Source organism: Monodon monoceros, unplaced genomic scaffold (assembly GCF_005190385.1).
Source record: "Monodon monoceros isolate NGI ecotype Baffin Bay Population unplaced genomic scaffold, NGI_Narwhal_1 Super_Scaffold_18, whole genome shotgun sequence".
NCBI lineage: Eukaryota > Metazoa > Chordata > Mammalia > Artiodactyla > Monodontidae > Monodon > Monodon monoceros.
Genome location: NW_021703774.1, coordinates 128,303,101 through 128,314,331, shown reverse-complemented (window position 1 = coordinate 128,314,331; position 11,231 = coordinate 128,303,101). Strand labels below are relative to the sequence as shown.

The 11,231-nt window shown below is 41.1% G+C and overlaps 1 protein-coding gene across 5 annotated transcripts in view; it reads left to right on the top strand.

Moving 5' to 3' along the window:
* The window catches only part of PATJ (PATJ crumbs cell polarity complex component), a 353,415-nt gene that overhangs the window by 306,880 nt on the left and 35,304 nt on the right, over window positions 1-11,231 (top strand). For all 5 annotated transcript variants that reach the window (XM_029230615.1, XM_029230612.1, XM_029230614.1 and 2 more), the window contains 3 exons: window positions 3,511-3,594; window positions 8,258-8,451; window positions 10,980-11,127. In XM_029230615.1, coding sequence (XP_029086448.1) covers window positions 3,511-3,594; window positions 8,258-8,451; window positions 10,980-11,127 — 426 coding nt within the window. The remainder of the gene's footprint in view (window positions 1-3,510; window positions 3,595-8,257; window positions 8,452-10,979; window positions 11,128-11,231) is intronic.

Here is an 11,231-nt window from a genome sequence, read left to right as displayed (position 1 = left end):
TTTCTTTTCTTTTCTTTTCTTTTCTTTTCTTTTCTTTTCTTTTCTTTCTTTCTTTCTTGCTGTTTTGGGTCTTCGTTTCTGTGCGAGGGCTTTCTCCAGTTGCGGCAAGTGGGGGCCCCTCTTCATCGCCGTGCGCAGGCCTCTCACTGTCGCGACCTCTCGACACAACTACCAAGAGGAAATTACTTTTTTATTAGTCTGAGGCTCCAGACGTGCAGGCTCGGTAGTTGTGGCTCACAGGCCCAGTTGCTCCGCGGCATTTGGGATCTTCCCAGACCGGGGCTCGAATCCTGGCAGGCAGATTCTCAACCACTGCGCCACCAGGGAAGCCCGAGTGTTATTTAAATACACAAAGATATGAATGTGGGAGGGAGTTGGTGGAGGAGAAGGCACTCAAAACTGTGCCAACAAGCAGCTATTTTAAAAAAAGATTTATTATTTATTTCTTTATGTAATTTATTTTTGGCTGCGTCGGGTCTTAGTTGCAGCACGTGGGATTTTCGTTGAGGCGTGCGGGATCTTCGTTATCATACCCGAGCTCTTCACTGTGGTGCGGGGGTTTCTCTCTCGTTGTGGCATACAGGTTTTCTCTTCTCTAGTTATGGTGTGCAGGCTCCAGGGTGTGTGGGCTCTGTAGTTTCTGGCACGTGGGCTCTAGCTGAGGCATGTATGCTCAGTAGTTGTGGCACACAGGCTTAGTTGCCTTGCAGCATGTGGGATCTTAGTTCCCTGACCAGGGATCGAACCAGCGTCCCCTGCATTGTAAGGCAGATTCTTTATCACTGGACCACCAGGGAAGTCCCTAACAAGCAACTTTGCTTGAATAAATAGCTCAAGAGCATTAAAATTAGGAGGATACAATGAGCAGATGAGAATCATGTGTATAATCAACTCCAAATTTTTATTTGAAATAGTAAAGGTCAGTCTTTCATCAATGACCCACTATTTCATCTAATCGCAATTTTTTTCAAACCAAGAAAGAAGTAAAATTTCAATATAGCCTTGTCAAATAGATGTCTAAAATATCCCAAACCAGTGTCTATTTTACTATCCTGTTCTATGCTATGAACTATGTAAGTTTTGAAAAATAAATCTATTTTTTCCCAATTCACTAGCCCACATTTCTAATTTGGTCCCTACCTCACACCTCTATCACCCCCAGTTAATGCAACTGTCCAGAACCACAGTTTCATAGAGCACTTTGGGCACACGAGGGCACATGGTAAGAAATGTGACCTTCTTCTATTGACAGGTCAGAGTGCCTCACATTTTCTTGTATTTTCACTGATGACTTTAAGAGAAGGCACAACTGTAGTCAAGTAAAAGGAAAGAAAGAAATGGAGTTTTCCATCTAGAAAGACTCATGGACCAAAAACAGATCATTGGCAGTGAATTCAGCATTTATTTGAGCCTATTAACAGTATATTTATTTTATGTATGATAGTTCATTGAGCACCCAGAAAGTATCTAAGAGTTTTGGATTCAGGCTACTTTTACTGATTAAAAACTCCAGTGGGTCTTTTGCTTCCCTTTGAGTATGAACGAAGAGAAATTTCCCATTTGACTTTTGTAATGTTCCAAGATCAAAGGAGTTTATGCTGAAAATTCAGCTCTGTAAAAGCCATGTGTAGCATAAGTTCAGTCTGACTCTCCCAAATTCAGTGAAAACGGGGCATTTGGCCACCAAGCTTTGAAAACCAGCATTACAGAGGGTGTAACCAGGAGCTTGCATTAATTTCTCTCTGAACTAGCTTCATGAAAATGGCCCTCAGTGTCATCTTGGCAGTGTTGTTGGGATCGCCTGAAGCCACTGACCCAGCAAATTTCCTTGAAATCATTCCCCTGAAACAGTGCAGAGAAACAAGCTCTTGGCAGTATAAATGCTCCCTGGGTCTGGAAATTTCATAAGTCAGAGTTAAAGCAAAGAATGGTCTAAAATCTATTGCTGGTACAGAATCTGAAATGTAAATTGTCTGGATCAAGGAACCCTTCCCGGCTCTTTGCAGCTGCCTCTCTAATTGCTATAATAATAAAGAATGTTTTCAGAACTGTGTGGTGATCAAATGAAAGCATTTATTATTGGGAAGATATTTGGAATCCAGATGGGTCATCTGGTTAAAGACCTCTGATTTTCTTTGGTTGTTTCTCTACTAGAGCATTTGTACAGGAAACTTTTTTTTTGAAAAGTAGGTTTGGTTTGGAGGTCTTTACCTATCTTATATTTTTGCAAGAAATATTTCATTTATTTACTTCAAGTCAATTTAATTCTAATTCTGAGACTCCATGCTTCTGAACTGAGGTGGAATCAGCCTCAGTCATTTTGGAGGTCCATTGGCTCTCAGGGTTCTGGTTCTGTCTCAAAGCTCCCCAACAGTGGGGCCCCTGCAGTCATTGTCATCAGTCCACCCTGGTAATCACCAAGCCCATGCTTACCCAGGCCTGCATGATCTCTTCACATCCGAAGTCCTGCCGCTTCCAGGCCCCAATGCTTGGGACTCAGGACTTCTTTCAAGGTGGGATCCATTATGCCTGTAGGCCGCAGCCCTTGACCATTGTCTGCAGGGTCTTGCAACCTGTGTGTGGGCTGGAGGGGCAGGGAATGGGAGGGCACGGGGCAGTACAGGGCTCAAATCCTCACTTCTCAGGGACCCACAGATCTCTGTTTCTAGTCTCCATTCAAAAGTGCTTTTCCTCTCCAGTGGCCCGCCAAGACACCTAGCATCTCCATTACCACCATCATTTCAGTGCCCTTCAGTTTTTTTGTTTTTTGTTTTTGCTTTTTTTGCGGTAGGCGGGCCTCTCACTGTTGTGGCCTCTCCCATTGCGGAGCACAGGCTCCGGACGCGCAGGCTTAGCGGCCACAGCTCACGGGCCCAGCCGCTCCGCGGCATGTGGGATCCTCCCGGACCGGGGCACGAACCCATGTCCCCTGCATCGGCAGGCGGACTCTCAACCACTACGCCACCAGGGAAGCCCCAGAGTCAGGATTTGAAACCACAGTGTCTTACACTTAGGTCTGTGAATGCCCTTTCCCCTACTCCATGCTCTGTCCTCCAGGGCCAGTTCATTCCCCTAAGTTCTTACCTTTCATTGCCCAAGTAATGAGGCCTGACAAACCCCCTTCATCAGGCCACACTTCTATGCCAAATCCTTGAATACCAATAAATACGTGAAACCATGTTTCAAAATATACCATAAAATGTAAATAAGAATGAGACATCGTTCACCTCAAGTGTATACCCAGCAGCAGTGTACACAGTTAACAGTAAAACACATGGGGAAGTTTAACTTGAAATATTAGGCAAAACCAGTCCTAAAAGAATGAAATAATAAACTTAGGAAAAATTGATTATACCTCTGAATATACCAAAACTGTGTATTTTGTTTAGGTCAAATAAAATATGGCTTTATTAACAAATAGCAAACTATGGGTTGCTGCCTATGGTTTGGTTGCTGGCTTAAGGAAGCATTTATGGTTGTTAAAAATTAAGAAGGATTTTTTTTTTATAGGATGCTATAGTTATACATGAAGTCTATGAAGAAGGGGCAGCAGCCCGAGATGGTAGACTTTGGGCTGGTGACCAGATATTAGAGGTATGTGATTATGAATTCTATTTTATACCAGCAAATATGGTTCCTTTAGTGACCTTGATCCACAGTCAGTTTACCTATTCACTGTCTTCTAGTCAACTATATCCTTATTATTTCTTTCCCAGTGTAACAAAACATGTACTTTATTCTTTTTTCTTTTTTTGATGTACATCAAATAGCTGTCATTAGAATCATGACAGATTACCAACCTAAATCTGTCTGTGAAAACTTTCTTTAATTAAAGGGGAAAGTACAACTAAAGGTTCTATAATCAAACGAAACTGTATAGTATTGCAATTTGATCTTTTTGCCTCTCCACCTTACTAAATGCCCTTCTAAAAACACATATGTATAGACATACACATAAACATGCACACCTGATATTTTAGAAGACTTTATTGCAGCTTTAAGTATTATTTTCTTATCCCTAATAAGTATATTTATGTCAAATGGAGGTCCACGCCATGGTACCTTTGTTTCAAAGCTGATGAAAACGTAGAATCTTCTTCCTTTAGGTGGTATATGGTACTTATTAAAAATTGAAATGCTTAACTTGCCTCTTTTAAAAGGACTCTCATTTAAGCAAAGGTGTTAAAGCCTTTTAAAAAGAGCCAAGGCAGGCAGTGTCTGAACTAGGAAACGGATGAATGGAAAGTCAATGCCAGGCATTCTGGTAGGTGGAACTAAAGAGCTTTTTCAATGGTGTGAAACCTTTAGGCAACATTTATTTCTTTCATTGGTTGAATTTAATTGAATAGTTAACATTTTATGGTGGGCATGTGCATTTTTGCTTTGCAGCTTTAATGTAGCACATTATGAATGACATCATAGAATTTTATTTTTCCCTTTGGTGGTTCAAGTCTGCCTCCCGAGATGAAACCAGAGTTATAATTAAAGGTAGAAAACATAGACAAGAAGGGGTTAAAGGAGAGGCCAGGCTGAGTGCAAATTAAATTCAGGGCAAGTTATAGGGTTTCTCCGCAGGCCTTTACTGTGCTTCATCATTGGATTAGGACATATTCCCAGCGCATTCATTAAGGTGCGAGTGTATGAGGTTAGAGAAATAAATGTAGCCTCTCTGGGAATGGACTTGACTGTTTTACCATACAACACCATTCTTTAGTGGTCAGGAGTTTTGAGGGGTTTTTTTTCCTCCCTAGATTTTCTCATTAACTGGTGCTATCATAATTGGCTTTATAGAGGAATAGATTGAGTATTCAGAAGAGTACAGGTGCATACATGTCTTGATAGTTAACATAATTTGTAAGCCCACCGATTTTTCTGTAATGGACACGTGGACCTAAATCTAATATGTGCATTTCTTGTTTATGGCGATGTTTGCACAGGTGTAAATTCACATAAATTCACAGTATAAATCTTTAAATATGTAGTGTTTATTTTATAGCAGTTATACCTCAATAAAAGAAAAAAATTTAATTTATCTATCTGTATTGAATAGACCCTCAGCTGTAGCTGCTGTCTTCCATAAAATATATTCATGTATAAGTGAACACTCAGGACAGATAAGCATGAAGAAAGCAAATTTGTTTTAACTGCAAGGAGAATTTGAAAGGTCAACTAAACCATTTCCTGGCATCTGGCCGAATTGTATTACCCAGTGTGGATGGATGGTCTACACTACACTTCTCATTAAAGATAGCCAGACAGGCTCTTCTCTTACCCCAGACAGGATCTTGTCCACAAAAGCATACTGTGTGTCTAGTTAAGAAATGTAGCTCTCAGGTTGGTCAAGGAACATGTTTCCCTTCTAAGCAGCTTTAGATTCCACATTTGAACTTGTTCCAATTGTGGCTGCTGTGTACAGATGCATAATGAGGTGTAGTCAGCCTGGGGCCTGCAGGTTGCCTCGAGAAGAAGACAGGCCAGCTTTGGTGATACATTTCGAGACTGTACTTTTTCCAAACAATGGCTTTTCTGCTCATGAGAGTCCTCTGCCTGGTGCAGGCTGGCCTTCCATGGTTTTATACTATCCTCATGTTAAATGAGGACAAGCCAGGTTTTGCTTACAAAGATATAGTCAAATAATCTTTTAGTCTGGTAAGATTTATAATTCTATGATTAACATGGACTGTCTTCTTTCTGGTTCTTTTTTAAGGTTCAGACCCTCCTCCTACCCTACACCTATTCCCATTATCCCCTTCTATTTTTGTGCAGGTGGGAGAAGAAAGAGTAGAGGGCTAATGCCTGGTTTTCCCTGTGGGGTAAAATAGTAAGAACTGCTGCCCTAGTTTGGTTATTCTTTCCTTCCAAAGCAGCACTTCACCCATTTCCCCGAATGCCTGTCCTCCCCAAGGGACATGATATACTCCCATTGACAGCTGGGGCTCCCTATGGCCCTTCTCAAATAGGGAACCCTGCTATTACCACTCCTACCCCTCTACAATCAATGTTCTAAATAATGCATCTGGTGCTTATGTAAGGCACTTAAGGTAATACATCACTGCACAACATTCTAGCGACACAGCAATATTTCTCTTACAATTATTGGTACATTTAATGGTGTCTCTTGATAAGCAGAGGAGAGAATGAAAACTGTGAACTTGGAACAGATCACTTTGATTTGAGCAGACATCTTGATGCTGGCATTTAGTGTGAATTGCTTTTGTAATATTAGAGCTCATGACAATGCTTTTAATTAAAAGCATAATTGTTAGGGCCTTTCAAAGGGTATTTTAGAGGCTTAGAGAATTCACCTTCAATCATGGAGGTAACTTTTTCTCAGTTGAGTAGCAGAAGTGGTCTTGTGTGCCACCTGTTGGAATACAGGGAAATAATCAGCTCAGGCCACATTTTCTGGAGACATTCTTTCCCCCTTTGTCTGTGGGTTTACCTCACAAACAATGAAAGCGCATTCGTGGGCCTGAAGTGCATTTGTGCACCTAAAGTAACAGTGAATGCTGGCACTGAGAAAATAACAGCCCTGACTGCAGTTACTTCAGTTCCTTTTAAAAATATCAATTCCTGACTTCTGTCAAGCTTAACTGTATGCCAAGCCCTGTGCCGAATGTACTACAGGGTTTATTTCATTTAATCTTCACAACACTACATGGATACTATGATTATTGTTATTATTATTATCTCCAATTTGTGGAAGACAGAGTTGAAGCTGGCCTTGAGTAATCTATGTAAGGTTTCACATAGTAAGTTAAAATCAGCACTCAAACCGAATTCCATCTATATCGAAAACCCCTGCTTAAACACTGTTATTCTGGGTGTAGTTAATCTAAGTGAGTTCCCAGACCCACCAAGATATATCAGAAAAGAAAGAGCAGCTTGAAAATTAGGCTTTTAAACAATTTCTTGACTCATAGCATCAGCTTTAAATAATAGCTCAAAAGTCACCTTCTCCAAGAAGGGCTCATTCTTCTCTTCTCCCTTCTCTGTAACCATTCTTTATGCATGAGTCCTGAGTCTTTGGAATGTTAGAACTGGAAGAGCCTTAGACCAGCCCCTCATTGTACAGATGAAGGAATGGAGGTCCAGAGGTAGGCTTGACCTGCCCAGGACACCCAGGGATGGACCAAAACACAGACTGAAACCAACATCTTGAGAGAACTCTGTCACCCACCTGGCCATGGCCTAGGCCCATCCTTCCCTTGGTTTGGCTCTTTTCCTAGCTGGGACCTTGAAGCAGTGACCCATGATTCCCTTCATTTGAGCCTAGGCTACTCTGCCTCTTAATTTCCCCCTTGTGTCATTGAGTTACCGACATCAATACTTGATTTTTGCTGTGTCAGGGAGCTCCAAAAACCCATTCTAAGAATAAAATGAGGCAGCATGGTATAGAGACCAAGGGTGGAAAGATAATCTGGGTTCAAATTGTGGCTCCTCCATGTACTAGCTTTGTAACCTTGGTCAAGTCACTTAACCTCTCCATGCTTCAGTTTCCTCATCTGTAAAATGGTAATAGTATCAGACAGTTAGTGTAAGATTGAATGAGGAAATTCTCATAAAGGGCTAATACACAAGCATTTATTAAGTAAATAAATAAGTTGGCTATGATTTTGCCATTTAACAGACAAGGAAATGGAAGCTCACAGAGTTTACATGACCTGTCGAAATTCACATGATTTTCTAGAAACGGGACCATGGTTTTACTCAGTGCTGCTTCCAGTAAAGCCTGCTGTCTAATGCATGGTCCTGTCTATGCTCACTCAGATACAGATTCAGATGAGTGGACTTCAGGGAGTCTTTGACGCTGTCAGAAATACCAGTCCCTCATTTCCTTCTGGCCTGTTCTGAAGTAGTCACGATGTTAGCAATTAAGAGTGAGGATGTCAAATTCAATCAGCAAACTGAGTCCAAGAAATGATGACCAAATACTAATGTTTATTTCCCCTTTGACCTCAATTAAATGAGCCAAGTAGTCCCTGCTGTCTCATGTTGAGTTCACAGTAAAGTTCACAGCCACCTAAAATTGCATTATCATGTGTACTAACCCACCCTCTATGCTTATTTGGGGTGGAGGTGTGTAAGGATTACAGCCTTTGTATCTGAAGCAGCTATGACTGCTAGTGGTCACTCCCTGTGTGCTTTGGGAATGGCTGGACATTTCTGGAGGTTTTTCACTGGTTGGGTCAAGGAGCTCCCCCAGACAGAGAGGCCTTTGCTGTCAGCAGCACATCTTGGATGCCCGTCGTTCCAGGTTAATGGGATTGACCTGCGGAGCGCCAGCCACGAAGAAGCCATCACGGCCCTGAGGCAGACCCCCCAGAAGGTGCGATTGGTGGTGTATAGAGACGAGGCATACTACAGGGATGAGGAGAACTTGGAGGTTTTCCCCGTGGATCTGCAGAAGAAGGCTGGCCGAGGCCTGGGCCTGAGCATCGTTGGGAAGCGGTAAGGAAATGCTGTGAAGGTCAGGATTGATTGGCCTCCTTCCTTCGGAGTTTTAGGGGCTAAAGCCTATAAACACTGAAAGATAAAGCTTAGTATAAACTAATGATATGATTTCTAAAATTAACATTTTTATGAATACTTGAACGAGATAGGTCATGTTTCTGAGCAGGCCCAAAAATGTGTCATATAAAGATAGAACTCTAAGCCTAGTCGACCCAGACTGTTCAGACTTTTATCCCCATGGAGAGTAAGAATAGAGTTTCTAAGGTTCTTTCAACTTGGAGTCACTTAGATCTGAGGCTTGCAGGGGTTAATTAAAGCAACCATACCCAAGAAACAGCTGATATCAAGAAAGAGATTTATATATACAATGTTGGGTTAGGAAAATTGCTTTGCCATAGAGTACCATGTTAATTTCATACTCTATTAAGCTAGTTGAGTAGTTCCTGAGACTAGCTGAGTTGACATAGTCGACAGACATAGATTCTTCATGACTACAGTTTTCTATTAAGACAGATGTCCCCAAAATAATAGCTTGCAGCAAAAATGTAGGTAGATCCTCGTGGCTAGGCTACTCTTTTGAGATCTTTGCTGCTTACCCGTGTGATAGGAATTGCAGTAATTACTCCAGAATAATATTAACAGATTAGAAAAGTAAGTAAGATTTTGAAACTGCAATTCTAGCTTCCACAGTTTACTGGCTTTAGATATCTAGTGTGTATTTATTCCAACAGGGCTGCAGGATTTTCATGTGACACCCCAATATAGCCTTAAATGGCATCAAACATATTCTTAGGAAGAATTGAATTTGGTTTTACATATATCATGTCATGTGCCCTCACAGACCTCTGATGACTAGCCTAGTGGTTTTTTCCAGCAGTCCGAGCTGTTACTAAGATACTAGCTACCATTTTTGAGCACTGATTTTTGCACCACGTACTGTGCTCTCATGATCTCTTTTTTACTTCAGCACCATAAAACCGTCAATTTGGAAATGCATTATGAAACAAAGGAGCTGAGACTCATATTTCTAAGCAAACTCAGTGGACATCTGGGTACAGAGCAACTGACAGAGCCCATGTTGAAGTTTCCTTTCTTGCTGTGATGCATACACATGCCTGGAGAGATTCCATTTAGAGTAATGGTTTTTCCTTTATTGTCTCGTAGTGGATTGATGAAATAATCTTCATACAACACCAGCATTTTAGATTAAGTTTGTAAGGAACATTTACATTCCTTAGCACAAAAGGTTTCATTATAAAAGATAAGATGTAGGGACTTCCCTGGTGGTACAGTGGTTAAGAATCTGCCTGCTAATGCAGGGAACACAGGTTCAAGCCCTGGTCCAGGAAGATCCCACATGCTGCGGCCCGTGCGCCACAACTTCTGAGCCCGCATGCCACAACTACTGAAGCCCGTGTGCCCAGAACCCGAGCTCCGCAACAAGAGAAGCCACTGCAGTGAGAAGCCCATGCACCGCAACGAAGAGTAGCCCCTGCTCACCACAACTAGAGAAAGCCCACGTGCAGCAAGGAAGACCCAAAGCGGCCAAAAATAATAAATAAATAAAATAAAAAAACAAAAACCCATCTGAGCTAGAATGAGTTCATCTTTAAAAAAAAAAAAAAGATGAGATGTATAAGCTCGCAAAATTCACAATTCTTTGCCTAGCAGTTCCACGACTAGGAATTTATCCCAACCATATGCTTGTAGATATGTTATTCACTGCACATAGTTTGCAGTAGCTAAAGAATGGAAATAACCTACTGATATATGTCCACCAATAGTTTACTAATAAATGAAATTAAGGAACATTCATAGAATAGTATGTAGCCATAGAAAGAAAACATTAAGGAAGCTCCAAGTGCTGATAAAGACCAGTTGCTAAGGTATTAAGTGAAAAAAGCAAAGTTAAAGAAAACAAAACTGGAGGGAAAAAAGGAGTGTATGTGCATGTATATCCATTTACAAGCATGTGTACTATACCCACATGCATTTGCTTACGTATACACAGAATATCTCTTGGAGATACCCAAGAAATGAGTAACATTGGTTACCTCTGAGAGGGAAACTTGTGGACAGGTGAACAGAGGTGAGAGGTGAACTTCCCCCCCCACCCCTTTTTAACCTCTTGAATTTTGAGACATTTATTTGTTCATCAAATAAATAAACATAATTAAAACCTTAAAGTAATGAAGGCAGGGAAAGAGAGGGAGAGTGAGAAAGAGACTAGAAATAGATCATATGATAATAATTGAGCTGATCTCTAAGGAAATAACCTGTACATTTTAATAGTACTTAATTCTACTTTTTAAAGTGTATTTCCATTTTATTTCACTAAAATTATCCTCTTGCAGAAATTATGCCCTTGAGCCAATGAAAGTGAATATTACAGGCAGCATAAATAGGTATAAGCTATTTAAAGGGCAAGCACTCTGAGGTTTATCATTTGGAAAGAATATCAGTAGTCTCAGATTTAATATAGAAATATTAGGTTGTGCCACTACACTGCTTTATGATATTCACAGAAATGGAAGTGGAGTGTTTATTTCTGACATCGTGAAAGGTGGAGCCGCAGACCTTGATGGGAGATTGATTCAGGGAGACCAGATCTTATCTGTGAATGGGGAGGACATGAGAAGTGCCTCCCAGGAAACAGTGGCCACTATCCTCAAGGTGAGTCCCTAGCTGCTTTCTGTGTGGCTGGTATAACTCAAGTCCACTGGGAACGGTTCTAATCTGGCTTGTTTATAAAATGTGTTGAATTTTATGCTGATTCT